General features: G+C 49.0%; 2 protein-coding genes across 2 annotated transcripts; both read left to right on the plus strand.

Moving 5' to 3' along the window:
• Positions 1-239: 239 nt before the first annotated feature.
• LOC309405313 (protein-L-isoaspartate(D-aspartate) O-methyltransferase-like) lies at positions 240-4,378 on the plus strand (the record flags this gene model as incomplete). Its single annotated transcript, XM_082000063.1, has 7 exons — positions 240-354; positions 1,213-1,317; positions 1,846-1,877; positions 2,371-2,475; positions 3,155-3,275; positions 3,909-3,994; positions 4,205-4,378. 7 exons carry the CDS (start codon positions 240-242, stop codon positions 4,376-4,378), a joined length of 738 nt encoding a protein of 245 aa, XP_081856189.1.
• Positions 4,379-5,607: 1,229 nt separating this feature from the next.
• Positions 5,608-8,846, plus strand: RPUSD2 (RNA pseudouridine synthase domain containing 2; the record flags this gene model as incomplete). The annotated part of the gene is made up of 3 exons (XM_082000297.1): positions 5,608-6,019; positions 7,022-7,318; positions 8,055-8,846. The coding sequence occupies exons 1-3, from the start codon at positions 5,663-5,665 to the stop codon at positions 8,844-8,846; spliced, it is 1,446 nt and encodes a 481-aa protein (XP_081856423.1). The 5' UTR covers positions 5,608-5,662.
• Positions 8,847-15,248: the final 6,402 nt, after the last annotated feature.

A 15,248-nucleotide genomic window follows, 5' to 3' on the forward strand; every position in this document is an offset into this window, starting at 1 on the left:
GTGGAGAACAGCAGCTGGCCGGTAACTATTTCTTACAGCTCTTGCCATAATCAAGGTAATGATGTTGATTCCCTGAGGCTGAGCATCTGTCCTATGTCATGTACCAACTCGGTCGTATTTTGAATAGTATAGGAAGTGCAGGATCGCATTACAATGAGGAAGGATGCAGTTTTGGGGTGCCTGTCACACGGCGGGTTTTGAATTCCCTCTCTCAGCAGGCTGCCGTCCGTCTCCGTGGGATGAGCTGCCCACTGCCCTGCACCGTGCTTGCACTCATGGGGCTGCTCTTCGCCAGGACGATGGCCTGGACTTCAAGCGGAAAGACACACCCTGAGCTAGTCAACAACCTCTACAGTGAGTACCGGTGCAGGCTCCTGTCCAGAGCACATCCCAAAGCTGCCGATAGAATCTGTTGGCGCTTCTGGGTGAGGATGTTTAGTGTTACGTAGTGATACGTTGTGGTGCTGTTCATTCTGAAATGGAGTTACTGTTGCCTGAAGTTCAGCATTTGTCCCAGTCTGAACTTGTTCTATTTATAATTGGAAACAAGATGTTATGCCAGAAGTGGCAGGAAAGACTATCCAGGGCCTTCCTTCCACTCCTCTGGAGTGCTAAGTGCGTGACACTACCTAAAACGCTGCACAAAGTGACATTGCTCTGAGCCTGTAGATGCTGAGCTTCTTGGCAGCCTGCGCTTCACCTCCAGTGAAATGCCCTGGGACTGGAGTAGCGCTTGGTGCTACCGCTGCACTCTGGAACGCGTTTAAAAATAGCTTTGATTTTCCCCTGCAGGAGGGGGTGTGAAGGGATGTTGAATGTTTCTGCAGCTATCGCTCATAACTTTAGCTTACTCACTGTGCCAGTGCTCCTGAAACCTGAACTGGAGTATCCGCTTGCAGGAGTGAAAGTGTGATTCTATTTATCTTTCATTACGTTTGGCAGCCCCAGAAACATTGTAGGTGTAAGTCACCATCCTCTGAGAGAGACTGGGCTGATGGCTGGGACTATAACGTGATTTCATTTGATGTAGCAGAAACTAAAAAGAATGTACTTCCATCCGTGGTTTTGTTCTCTGTCCATTCTCAGATTCTGCAGGTTGAATCCTCCCAGTTCCACTAACTCCCTGAACTGTACTCCCCTCTTCCAAGTCTCTTCTTGCTGCAGGACTCAGGATTTAAGTCCTTTCTTTCTCTGTTTTCCTCCTTCTTCCAGAAAAGGGGATAATTAAATCCCAGCGAGTCTTTGACGTGCTGTTGGCTACTGACAGAGGTCACTACATCAAATATTTTCCATACATGGATTCTCCTCAATCTATCGGTGAGTAACTTAAGGCAAAGTACCACCACTGTTACGGTATGTACGTTGACTGTGCTTGTCACGGCATGAGATGGCTTGGCAGGTCCAGGTTCTCCATGCTAGGTGCCCTTCCCCCAGAGCAGTGGCTGAGTTTTATGGTAGGTCAGGCAGAGAAATTCCATCCACGTTTCAGCTGTGGGATGGGGTCCAGAGGAAAGAACAATACAGCTTTTCCGCGTTCAAAATGTCTGCTGATTGCTCTGAGTCCTGCTTAGGGAGTGGAAGCGGGCGCAGGCTGCGAGAGCTGCAGAGCGTTTCGGTGAATGAGCTGGGGACTGGAACGCTTGGGAACTGCAGCACTGTGCAGCCATCTTGCGCTCCTTAGTAACCCTGCAGGAGGAGATTTTAAGTCAGGGAAGCACTTTAATGCGGCAAAAGAGTGTTCTCATATTTCTAGGGAAAAGTGGGGGAGAAAAAAGAACTGTTCGCATTGGTAATTTTATTTGTAATTTCTTTATCACATAACTTTTGTCACTCGTTTCCTTTTAGGATACAAGGCCACAATCAGCGCACCGCATATGGTAAGATGAAACTTTCCACTTTTAACAGAAATGGAGGAAATTCTTTGTTTTCTGTTTTTTATTTTATTTTTTCTTTTTCCTAAATAATAAAGTAGAAAGGTGGAACAGATCCCCTGGATATGATTATCATGCTTGTTTCTTTAGGCACTGTATATGTGAAGCTTTTTGCCTTTTAAGAAGAGTTTGCCCTGTAGGCTTTAAGTTGCTTAGACAGGAATTCTGTGCAACTGAGGCTAACCGCTAACGTTGTCTGTTTTTTGCACGAGACCTTTTTTCCTGCTGCTTCACATTTTATTATTGAACCTCTTCCTAAATGCTGTTCTGCAAAAAGATCTTCCAGATCAAACACTTGAATTTCACTCTGCATGTCAGACAAAATCCCAGGTGTACTGTGTTTAGATCAGAGAAGATAATGCTTAGGACAAGAAAAAGTTTTAGGAGAGGAAACTAAAATGGGATGTTTCACACCTTCTCGTTCTTCTTGTCCACCCAGCATGCCCATGCACTGGAATTGCTAAAGGATCAGCTTGTGGAAGGTGCAAAAGCGCTGGATGTTGGATCTGGAAGTGGATATCTTACAGCTTGCTTTGCCAGGATGGTGAGCTCACAGGACTCCAGTTCTAGCTAGTAAAATGCATCAGGACAGGCAGCTTGCCATAGCTGGCATATGCTTTTTGCAGGGAGAAGAAGAGGTGGGAGAAAGGGGTGAGCTCTTCCCAGACCAGCTTGTAGTAAAAAGAAATACAATCATTTTTGGAATCTCAATGGATGCTGGATCTGCCATGAGATGTTTTGTATGTTAATCCAGTTCAGATCGAGAGGAGTGTGTTCATCTACTGTGCAAGCCCATTGCAGGTTCTTTTTCATTTGTTTCTTAAGTAGGCACAGTCTGTTTTATTGTTTTCTAAACTCCTGAAATTACTTTCTGTGAAGTGCTAGAAAGCTGGTCAAGTTACTTTTCTCAGGAGGTCAGTTAGTCAAGAACTGGCCCTGCCACAGATGCTGCTAATTCTACCAAATATAATTATTTCTTTGGAAATTAAGAATTACTAGGAATCCCTGTAGGCAGTGTCTGTGTATCCCTCGAGTAGCTAATACAATTGGGGACTACTTAGCCTTAAAACCAACCAGAAAGCATATTTGCACCTCCTGTTCAGAAACTCTGCTTTTAAGTTTCTTCCTGGAAATTCTCCAATCCCCACAGTAACTTGCCCTCTAAAATACATCTTTATCATATAGGAGATATATAGGTGTTTGTCTGCTGTTTTTCTTTTTAGATGGGTCCAACAGGGAAAGCTGTGGGTGTAGAGCACATTAAAGAGTTGGTACATGAATCCATCAGAAATGTCCAAGAAGACGATCCAGCTTTGCTGAGCTCTGGCCGTGTAAAGCTTGTGGGTGAGCTCTCTGGAGTCCTGATGCTTGTTCTCTCCTGTGAACATGCGTTAGCTCTGGCTGCCTCAGAGCTCTGCTTCTCAAAGCAGCTCTTCCAGTTTGTGCTGATGCTTGCCATGGTGTTGCCGGAAACCACTAGCTAAGTAAACACTGTGCCATACTGACCTGCACACTACCATGTAAACAAGTAGTATTTAATGTTACAGGCAGTCTTATCGTACACATTACTCCCAAGTGTGCAGTGACTATCTTAATGCAGTAGGAGATGCTCCTCAGAGGAGTGTGGTCGTGCCACATCTGGGGTTTAGTTTATTTGAATGGATCTGCACACGCTGCTGTGGTTTTGGGGGTGATAACTTGAGTCAGCTCTTTCTGTGTCTGGAATCTTGAGTCTGCACAGAGTCACTGCGTTATTGAAAGGCCTTCCTGGCTTTGACTGTTCCTTCTAGCATGGCTCAGTTCCAGAAATCTCTCCCCATTTTTAAAAAGTAAACCAACAAAATTAAAATTCCCATCACAATCCTGTTACAAAAGTTTTCATCATCTAGATTTCAACTGAAAGTCTCTAGGAAGAATTATTTTTTGTGTGGAGTTATCAGAACTTAAGTCTTTTCTGCATGCTTTTTCCTGCTGTAGTTGGAGATGGCAGGCAGGGATACCCTGAAGAGGCTCCTTATGATGCCATTCATGTTGGAGCAGCAGCAGCAACTGTACCAAAGGAGGTAAGAGTTATCATGCTGGATGTCTGTTGCTGTGGGCTGCCTGCATCTGTGAAAAAAATAATAATTACAGAACCACTGGGCTCTTCTTTTTCTGCCTGTTTTATATTGAGCTGGCAAGACTGCTTTTGAAGGTGTCATGACCTTCACAGCATGGCTTATTTCTGTTGTCTCTTTTTGGCTCTGCTGATGCCAATTTTCTCTGCTTGCCAGCTGCTGAATGAATTGAAGCCAGGAGGTCGGTTAATACTGCCTGTTGGTCCCGAAGGTGCAAACCAAGTTCTGATGCAGTACGACAAAACCAGCGACGGGCAGATCATTGAAACGCAACTGATGGGCGTGATCTACGTTCCTCTGACAGATAAGGAAAAGCAGTGGCCTCGGTAAAAATTTGCCCTCCCTTGAGGAACGTTTCTTCCTCACAGCTGTCCCTGTGAGCTTGCTCGCCCTGACTGCTGGCTTTACTGACAGAGTCCTGGATTCCTAGCAAGTGCTGTTTGTAAAAGAGAAGAAAGAGGCTTGGCTGTGGTAAGGCACAGCAGGAGAGCAGGGTGTGCTTTCTGTTAGATAGGCCTTGCAGACTGAGGACTCGAGCTTTTCTTTTTTCTTGTTTTGGAGCCTGTGCACTTTCATAAACACTGTAGCCATGTTGATTCTGTTGCTGAACTGAAGGCCACGAATAGTAACTGTTGGTTTTTCCTTTGCCTCAGGGATGAATTCTGATGGATGGATATCTCTAAGGTCACCTCAGAAAGCTCATGAATGGGACTTATGACTGTAGCTGGTCTGTATGTTTTGCTTTTTGAAGGGAGGCTTTATCAGTGGATGTGCTTGCGAAGGCCCGTTCTGCTTTTTGCAGAGCTGGTTACAGAGGGATGGAGAAGAGGGTGTTTCTCCAGCGGCAGAGCCAGGGGAGGCTCTCGGAGGCCGTGCGTGGTTCAGACAGTGAGTGGGTCCAGATGAGCCCAGCTGTCCTCTCTGATAAGCTGTAGATAACCTCTAGTCACAGAGAATTCCAAAAGCCAACAGGAATACTTAAACCTGCACTAAAAATACTCCTTAATATTGACTACTCTACATAATGCTTGAAGAAAGTAAGATGCAATTACTGTTTCAGAGCAGCAGTCTACCCTGATTTGTCAAAGTTTAATTATGACAGCATGTTCTGTTCCTGTCTTGCATCAACTAATTGAATTTCTCTCGTGGCAACACGGAGTTTTGGGGTTTAAAAAAATCCCGGCCTCTCGGCTTTTCCCTGATGCGGCGGGCGCTTGGCTGAATTGGGAGATTTAAGAGCGGCGGGTGGGCCGCCGTGGGACTTCAGGGTCTCTTCTGGAGCGGTTATAAGGGCGAGGCTGCCCCGTCGTGCCGGTGCGGTCGCGGTGCCTAAGGGCCTGCCCGCTCGGCGCTGCCGCCGCCTCCTTCCCGCGCCGAGCCCTCGCCTGAGGCGATTGCGGGGGGGAGGGGGGGAGGAGGCGGGAAGAGGAGAGGCGACCGCTGCGCCTGCGCGGGGGGGCGTGGCCTGGCGGCCGTTGGCCGAGCCGCGCGGCGTCACGCCATGCGCCGCCCGGCAGGCGCCGCGCCGGGGCCGTGTGGGCAGCGCGGCTGCGCTCAGTGGCGCGGAGTGGGGCCCGGCCGCTGCGCCCGCTCCTTACCCGCGGCGGCGGTGGCATGGCGGAGCCGGGCCCCGGGGACAAGGGGGAAACGGCGCCGGCGCCTAAGAAGCGGCGGCTGGCGGCCGGGGAGCGCTACGTGCCGCCGCCGCGGAAGCTGAGCACGGGGGTGAGCTTCGGAGCGGCACACTTCGCCGAGACCTCCTACTACTTCGAGGGAGGGCTGCGCAAGGTGCGGCCCTACTACTTCGACTTCCGCACCTACTGCAAGGGCCGCTGGGTGGGCCGCAGCCTCCTCCACGTCTTCAGCACCGAGTTCCGCGCCCAGCCCCTCGCCTACTACCGCGCCGCCGCCCGCGCCGGCCGCCTCCGCCTCAACGAGGAGCCCGTGCGCGATCTGGACATCGTGCTCAAGGTGGGCACCCCCCCCAGCCCCGGGCCCCGTTCCGCCGCGACTGGGTGCTCCCGGAGGCGTCCTGGCAGTCGGAGTGGTGTGGCAGGCCGGTAACCTGACGTGGGAGAGCACAGCTGGGCTGGAGCGATAAGCATCAGCCTGGTGGTCACCAGCGTGGTGCAGTAACCCCGCGGTGGTGCTGTCTGCGGTGTTTAAAGGGAATCTGGTCTCCCATGGAATTCTTACCCCTGTGGAGTCAGAGATCCTGCTCTTCTGGCCAGCCACACGGAGACATCGTGCCCCAGAGCTCCTTGCACAGCCCCCAGTGAACGTGTGAGGCATGCAGATACCACCTGAGACACCTTACGAATTTGAATCAATCATAGAATTATTAAGGTTGCAAAAGACCTTTGAGATCATCAGGTCCAACCGTCAACCCCACACCCCCATGCCCACTAAACCATGTCCCGAATTGCCACAGCTACGTGTTTTTTGAGCACCTCCAGGGATGATGACTGCACCACCTCCCTGGGCAGCCTGTTCCGATGCTTGACCACTCTCTCAGTAAAGAAATTTTTCCTAATATCCAATCTAAACCTCCCCTGGTGCAACCATTTTCTCTCATTCTATCACTAGTTACTTGGGAGAAGAGACCAATGCTGACTTCGCTACAACCCCCCAACCCCCTTTCAGGTAGTTGTAGGGAGTGATGAGGTCTCCCCTCAGCCTCCTCTTCTCCAAACTAAACAACCCCAGTTCTTTCAGCTGCTCCTCATCAGATTTGTTCCCCAGACCCCTCACCAGCTTTGTTGTCCTTCTCTGGACACACTCCAGAAACTCAATGCCCTTGTAGCGAGGGGCCCAAGTGAGCCATTGAGCATTGATGAGCAGAGTTGTCCTCCATCCTGGGTTTCAGGACAAAGGGGCTTTCATTTTTCCGCCCTGCAATATCAAGCCCCCATTGCGTGTGGTGAGATGGGGTGGTTTTGCAGGCTTTTCATACTAATTGTCTGTTTCTTGCAGAATAATGATTTCCTCAGGAATACAGTGCATCGCCATGAGCCGCCGGTCACTGCCCAGCCTATCCAGATCTTGGTGGAGAACGATGAGGTGGTGGTTGTGGACAAACCCTCCTCTTTGCCAGTACATCCCTGCGGCAGGTTTCGTCACAACACAGTCATCTTCATCCTAGGCAAAGAGCATGATCTGAAGGAGTTGCATACCATTCACCGACTCGATCGCATGACCTCAGGAGTACTTATGTTTGCCAAGACCATAGAGGTATCCAAGAGGATCGATGAGCAGGTTCGGGAGAGACAGGTGAGAGCTAAGGGCTGCAGTATTTTTTGGAGTCTCTTGCATGGTAGTATTCTTGAAACAAGTTAGATCCAAAGTCAGCTAAATTTTTGGTCTTAAACGAGCACAAGTTCCCAGAACAGCTTGTGGTCACCTTATTGTTCTTATTGTATTAAGCATGAAAGCTTCAAGCATCAAGAGGCAAAGACTGAGTAAAAATTGTAATTGATTTTGGCGATACTAGATTGAAAGGGATCCCCTTCCCTAAGGGACTGTGCAAGCTGACTGGGATTGTGCAAACTAGTTAGCAATTTTATTTGCAAGTAGAATCATGTCAGTCATCTAATACTTTCTCAGTTTCAAAAGTTGTAGAAGTTTTTTCTCACTTTTCCAGTGGCTCTTGACCCAAACAGAACTGTAGCTGTAAGATACTAGCTTCAGGATTTGCTTCAAGTCCGTAAACCAAAGGTCACCGAGAGATGGCTCTTGAATGTAATATGAGGAAAATAGGCCAGGCCCTTGCATTCTTGATTTCCCAACTTGTTGGAGAAAGCATGGGAGAAATGTGGCTTTAAATAGCTGGGTTGGGGTTTTTTTTCCCTTTTCTTGTTCAGTTGTAATAAAATTTGGGCAGTTTGTTGCCTACAAATGTATTGCATTGAAGAGAGAGAGGAGTAGCTAGGGTGAGACTCAGGTGTAATCAGGACAGAGACAGTTTTCTGTTCTGTTTTCTGAGGGTTACTCTTGTGTCTCCCCATAGCTGGAAAAGGAGTATGTCTGCCGTGTGGTGGGGGAGTTTCCAGAACACGAAGTGGTCTGTGAAGAGCCCATCCTGGTTGTTTCTTACAAAGTGGGAGTGTGCCGTGTGGACCCCAAAGGGAAATTCTGCAAAACCATCTTCCACAGACTCAGTTACAACGGCAAGACCAGCGTAGTCAAGTGTCTTCCACGTACTGGCCGCACGCACCAGATCCGTGTCCATTTGCAGTATTTGGGGCATCCTATTGTCAATGACCCCATCTATAATATGGAAGCTTGGGGCCCTGATAGGGGAAAAGGTGGCAAGATAGATAAAACAGATGAAGAACTCCTTAAGGCGCTGGTAGAGGAGCATCGTTCCAAACAGAGCCTGGATATCTTGGGTATTTCGGAGGAGGACTTGAACTCCAGTGCTGAAGATAAAGACTGTGGTAGTTCAAGTGACTGCACAAAGTCTGCACAGGCTGATCCTATAAATGAGAACTCCTGCCCTGCTGAGGACACTAAGGATTCTGAGAAAAATGACATAACAGCTTGTCCACTGAACTCTGATACCAACCTGGAAATGCTTGAAAAAAATAAAGAACTCTGTTCATGTGAGAAACAGGATGGGCAAACAGGAGAAAAGAGTTCAGAAGAGAAGGACCCTTTATGCATGGAGTGTAAAATTACAAGGCGGGACCCGTCCCCCAAGGAGCTGGTGATGTACCTACATGCCTTGCGCTATAAGGGAACAGAGTTTGAGTATTGCTCCAAGATGCCTGAGTGGGCAATGGAGGACTGGGAGGAATGACCAAGGACATCTGACACCTATGGATGTTGCTGGCCAGGAAAAACCTAAGATGTACACTTTTCAATGTGGTTGAGGTGGACAAACTGCTCGTGCCTTGAGATGGGGTGGGAAGGATTGTTGGGGCTGGAGGACTGTCCTGACTGCTGACGGGCACTGTAAAAGATGAGCAGGAATACAGGGCTACAACACTAGACCTATGTCGCCTTTTAGTGAACTAGCACTTCAGGGCAACAAACATCGCTTGGCACGGGCAGCTTTGCCTTTCACCTCAACCTATTCTGAGTCTGCTGTTGATTACCCACACAGATAATTAAGTGCATGCACTTAAAAGTCAGCAACTGATTTTTCTGCTGGCCTGCTGTGTTCTTGTATCTTACAATAAGAGCTGGTGGAGTGTTGTTCAGTATGCTGGATGTTATGTCATACACAAAACTATTTTTACTGTATTTTATTGTCAGACTGATTTTAAAGCTCAAATGTTAGCACTGGAAACACCGTGAGGTAAAATCCGAGGACTGTGAAGCTGATCCATTTTCTGCTTACTGTTTGCAGTAAGGTAGGCTTTGCTTTGAAATTGCTCTTTCAGTATTCATTCAAACAATGACTTAATTTAAAATTAGTAACTCTAGGGACTGATCTCTTTATATTTGACCTACTTTTGGAGGTACTAGTCCCCAAATTTTGTCTTTATGAGACTTCTAAGAAGACTGATTTAGTAGATTTTGCTGTTCCGTTCTGCTACCTCCCCTGTGATGTATCTTCTGCCATCTCAATAACATCTGGCTTCTCTTCTGAGAACCTGTTGATCTCTATCCCTTATGCCTCATTAAAAACATCTTCATACTTGAGCAGAAATCCAAGCTAGAGGTCAGTCTGCCAACTTCTAATTTTTTTTTTATACTGTACTATAGGCAGGTTGTTTCCGATTGGTGTGGAATTGTTTTTAATATCATTTCAGTGTGACAATCAACTTTAAAGAAAAAAACTGTTTTATGAACCAGAAGACTTAATACTTTTTATATTAATATGTTTCCAGGATGATAAATATCACTATAGTTCATCTTCTTCAGTGTTTATATGGTCGTTTCCTGGCCTCTGCGAGGGTTATTCTAATAATTCTGCTGTCTTGGTTTCTTTTTTATCTTTTTTTTTTTTCCCCTTTTCCATATGTGTCACCAGTGGTAACAACCAGCTCCAGTGACTGCTGCAGACAATCAAAACCTTTATCTGGGAAGACCTGTGCCGTTTCAGGACTGTTTGCAGACAGTGGTTTCTAGCCCTGTCACTCCATATCCACCTCTCTCCACACCCATTCCTACACAGGGCACATGCACAGCGTTCTACATTTCTAAAATACTAAAAAAGCCTTTTTCAAAGGTGAAGAAAGGAATCCAGAGGACCTGATACTATTCACTATCTGTGGCAACAGCCTTGCTGCAGCGTGGTCCTGCCTCAGGTGATCTCTCCTTGTCGTGCTGTGCTCTAGGGAGCTCTAGCTGTTTCTCAGCCCCCCAAGATGTGGTTTTCATGCAAGTCTTTTATTACCAGTTTGCCCATTTCACACCGGCTACTGGAGAACTCCCTGCTTCACAGGTGTCCATGAGTGGGATGCTGGGGACCTAAGGGTTGCCAGGCCCGCAGGAATGACTTGCCAAGGAGGAAGGGAGGCTCCTGGAATCACTTGATGATGTTACCACGATCAGGACTTGCATAAACCAGAATAAACCAGTGCTTGCTTCTTCCAATTGCTCAAAGTAGACAAGTGACTTTTTCTTCTGGATCATCCGCCTGATGTGTTGAATGTTTCCATAAAAGCTTACTCAGGCTTGAGCTTTGCTCTTCCACATCCTGCCAAGGGTCTCTCATGATTCTGATTTAACCACAGATATGGTGGTGGGTTTTTTTTTTTTCCTGCCATCATGTATTAAGGCCAGGTCTAATACTTAGCTACAGGCACGTTGTTAAACATGGGAGATAAAAGGTCCCCTGTGTTTGAGAGGTGACACTAAAAATGAGTGTCATCCAGATTTTCATGCACTGAAATACATATTTCATGTAACTGTTAAACGAAACTTGGGCACCTTCGGTCTATAAATAAGGGTGTCTATCTTTAGACACAAGGGAAAGGTAGTAGATTAGGGGTAACAATTTTAAATTAGACTTTGAGCTGTCCCAGGGGCTGGGGGGTTTGTCTGGGGCTTTTTTGGGGTTTGGTGGGGTTTTTTCTGCTCAAGAAATAAGCACCTGAAACGTGTTTTACTGACTTGTGCCAGTAGATGGAGACTGGATGGCTGAAGGGCGGGATGAGGAACGAGCTCAATGCTGTAGTTTTCCTTCTTGCTATGCATGATGACTGCAGTTAGCATCTTTTAATTATTATACCTTGCTAGTCAAGAAACCCTGGGGCTTCTGTTTTCAAGACACTTTGAACAATGAAAATTTGAAGTTGATTTCACAAGGAGCCTACCACCGATTGCATGATACTTCATTTTCTTTCAGTTCAGAGCTGTGTGCTGTAGACACACACACAAGAAGTCAGCATTTGCTGGTTTGCAGTAGGGAAAGTGTTACTATTAGAGATGTCTTGTGCTAAATTCTCATCTAAGATTAGGTCTGAGGTAAATACCGTGTCCTGGTTGTGGGGGGACTGTGGGCATAAAGGATGTGTAGAAAGTGTAGGTCCTGAAGAAGTCCTTTCTCTAGTACAGATGTATTTCAATACATCTTTTTATGCTACAGCAAAGGAATAGGAGGATGGGCAGCTTTTGGCAAATCCCAGTGGGAACCTTGCTGTGCCTTACCCACTTCTCGCGGTGGATTGACTCAGCGTTAACCCCTAAAAACATCACCAAGATGCCTGTCTTCACGTTTTTTCCGGCTGCGTTTTAACTAGTCCATTACAAGTCCCATTTGTGCGGCTAGAGAGTCATGATCTGGCTACTCTCTGCGCAGGATTTAGTATCATCTAATTTCCACAAGGCTTTAAGTGCCGTTAAAACCGCTGCAGCGTACACCTGAAGGGCTCGCAGAGCTGTTAACAGCAAATGACGTGGGCGAGGCCCCTTCCCACCTTTAAGCGGGGAAGCAGCGCGGTCTCGGGGGAGCTCTGTGTTCCATGAACTTCGACTTCCAGGCTTTCTAAAAGCTAACCAGTGGTGGATTAGGCAGAGAGGAAAAGCTTTCCTCTATCCCTTCAATACAATCACTTAATGCTTTTTAAATCGTCATAGCTTCGTGAAAAGTGAGGCCGCCTGCAATAATTATTTTTCTAAAGCGAACCTTGACGTAATTTTCAATGAGCGCCAGGCTCAGTTTGGCTGGAGCTGCCTCAATCCCTCATCTTGCAAATATTTACCCCCAGCCCCACTGGGATCCAGGCACCTGGGGCTGCGGGTCCTGCGGACGCCGTCCCAGCACCGCCACGGCGTCTGCCCTGGGCGGCAGCTTTGCTTCTCCCTCTTTCCATAACGGCCAAAGTATCAGGCCGGGAAGGCGGCAGCCTGAGGGGTGTCCCTGTGGGACGCAGGCCCTGCGTGGAGCCTACCCCCGAGGAGCGGCCCGCCCGCAGCCCCTGCCTCCCCTCACGCCCTTCCCCGCGGCACGGAACACCGCCTCCGGGCTGCCGCGGGAGGGCGGGCGGGAGCTCCCCGGGGGCAGCGGCCGCCTCGGTCCCCCGAGAGTGAGGGGAAGAAGAAGGAAAAAAAAAAAGCGGGAGGGAGTGAAAAAGTTTCTTTTTTCGACGAGGATGGGATTCGAACCCACGCGTGCAGAGCACAATGGATTAGCAGTCCATCGCCTTAACCACTCGGCCACCTCGTCGTGACAGTCATTTTTCTCGCCTAGCCTATAAGAAAGGATGCCGAGAGCTCCTGCCATCCTCTCCCGCCCGCTTCTCCTTCTGTGAAATGGTGCTGGCAGCTCGGCCGATCGTCGGCACAATGCAGAGCGAGGCGACGGCGCCGGGACTGAGCAACCCTGCGCGGGCCGGCTGCTGCCGCGCCAGCTTCATCGCTGCGGCCGTGGGGCGTGCTGGCGAGGGGAAATACTGACACCGCAGGCAGCGGGCTGCTTCCATGGAGGTCGCCATGTTGTACGGAGCGCTGGGGGGCGCCACGTTGTACGGCGACCGCCGTAGAGCGCCGCTCTGCTGTCGTCACGACGGCGATTTGGCGCGGGGCGCAGGCGCGTCAGGGCGGCGGTTAGATTTGAATAGCGAAGCGGCGGCGGCCGCCCAGCCCTTATGGGAGCCGGGGGGCCGGCGAGCAGCGGCGGAGAGGAGCGGGAAGCGCCCCGCCGGCGGCAGGCGTGAGGGTTGTGTCCGGAGCAGGAGGTGAGAGCGGCCGCGGGCGGGTCCCGGCGGGGAGAGGGCGAGAAGAGGCCGGGCCGCGGGAGCGCGGGAGCGCCTGAGGCGACGGCCGTTGCCTGTCGCTGGGGCGGATCCTGCGTGGTAACGACCGGTGAGGGGAGGACAGACAAAGGGCGGGAGGAGAAGGTCGGTCCTGCTGGGAGGACAGGCCTCCGCGCCTGGCGCCTCGAGGGGCGAGGTGGGAAGAGGGCTGGGCGGCGGCCAGCCCGGGCCTGAGGAGATTTCACCCGGGGTGGCTGGGGTCGGGGCGGGCCTGGAAGCCTGAGGGGAATCTCCGGATAAACTGACCGATAAATGCAGGCTTGGGCGGCGCGAGGGAGTTCACTCTTGGGAAAAGAGCGGTCGAAGGTATAATGAGGTGTAATTAATTCAGCGTTTGGAGGTTGCTCTGGACAGCGCACCCAGACTGTCAGCCCTGCCAGGGCGGTAAAGCAAACACCGCAGGGGATCGTGAGGGAAACGCCGTGACAGCAGAAAGGACCCGTAAAGAGAGACTAAGTAGATTGCTACCCTTAAAGAGGGGGACGACTGAGGAGGGCTTGGATGGGCATCTATAAGATCATGAACGAACTGAAAAGAATGTATGGAACGATTCTTTATGTGCACAGGGTGGAAATGGGAGGTCCTTAATTATCAAACGTAGGACTAAAAGGAGATGCTTTTCCATCAACAGAATAACAAAGCATTTCAGCTCACTGCCATATGCTTGTAGGTCAAAGACAGGTAAATAAATTCAAAGAAGGATTAGAGAATGACTGCTGAGCGTGTTGATTGGGGTGTGAATTCCAGATTAATAGACCTCCTAATAGCAGACTTCTAGCAGACTAAACAGGGCTTTATATAGCCATGCTCTTTCGCTCTTCTGTAGACACCTGTACGCGTGGCCATCTTTCATGCCACTTCTCTGTGATGCTGAACTGATCCGGTGGATCCGGTGTTTGTCTGACCCAGTGCAGCAGTTCTGCGCGACGCGCTCGGGCTGCTGGCTGGGGAGCCAGTGTGGGGATGCCCGTCTGAAGGCAGCGTCGGGGCTCGGTGGCCTCCCATCCGCAGGCCCCGAGAGCCAGGCCTCCCAGGCTACCCTTTTGACTGGTGCTAACGTAAGCCGGCTACATCTTTGGAGAGAGGAATTACTCTGGAAAAATAAAACAAGAAGTTAATAAAGTTCGTTTCAGCAAATCAGCTTCTGTGTACAAGTACAGTGTCATCCTGGGCAACTTCTCTGGCTGCTGTTTGTTATACCTTCACATTTAATGGTGTCTTCAAAATAGTGCTTTTTTATCGATTTAAGCAAACAGAAATTTACTGGGAAAAAAATCTGTTGGTTAAGTTTTCTCATCATGCTGTCTCTTGCTCTGCTTGAACATTGTCTTTGAGCAAACTGATACTTCTGAAAAGATTGTTCTTCTTCCCTTCCCCCATAATTCGAACTCTGCTCTGCCTTGTGAGCAATAGCCCAATAATATGCAATAGCATTTATGTGATTTAGCATTTTGCTAAATCTAGAGCTTTCTTTTTCCTACATAAGGCTTAGTTTTAGGTCAGAAAATAAGAGTCAGTTTGTGGTTTAAATCACCTACGATGAGTCAGCTGCCTTGGTGGAGAAGGGGAGTGCAGTGGACGTTGCTTATCAGAGGGGAATTATCAATGTGTATGAATACCTGATGGGAGCCAGACTCTTCTCAGTTGTGTCTAGTGAAGGAACAAGAGTCAGTGGGCACAAACTGAAGTACAAGAAATTCTATTTAAGCATAAGAGGGGAAAAATGCAGTGAAGATGGAACAGGTTGTCCAGAGAGGCTGTGGGGTTTTCTCTTGGGAGATACTCAGACCTGGAATGGACAATGTCCTGAGCAACCTGCTGTAGCTTTGAGCAGGGGGGGTGGACTACATGATCTCCAGAGGTGCCTGCAGACCTGAGGGCCTGTGATTCTGTGAAATGCAAAAGCTGAGCACTTCTGTGCAGATCTCTCTATTTCTAATTGTAAAACTTAATTGTAAGTTTTACAAATCACTTAATCCTTGCTTAGGTTTCTC

The sequence above is a fragment of the Phaethon aethereus genome, assembly GCF_964289735.1.
Source record: "Phaethon aethereus genome assembly, chromosome: 5".
In the NCBI taxonomy this organism is placed as follows: domain Eukaryota; kingdom Metazoa; phylum Chordata; class Aves; order Phaethontiformes; family Phaethontidae; genus Phaethon; species Phaethon aethereus.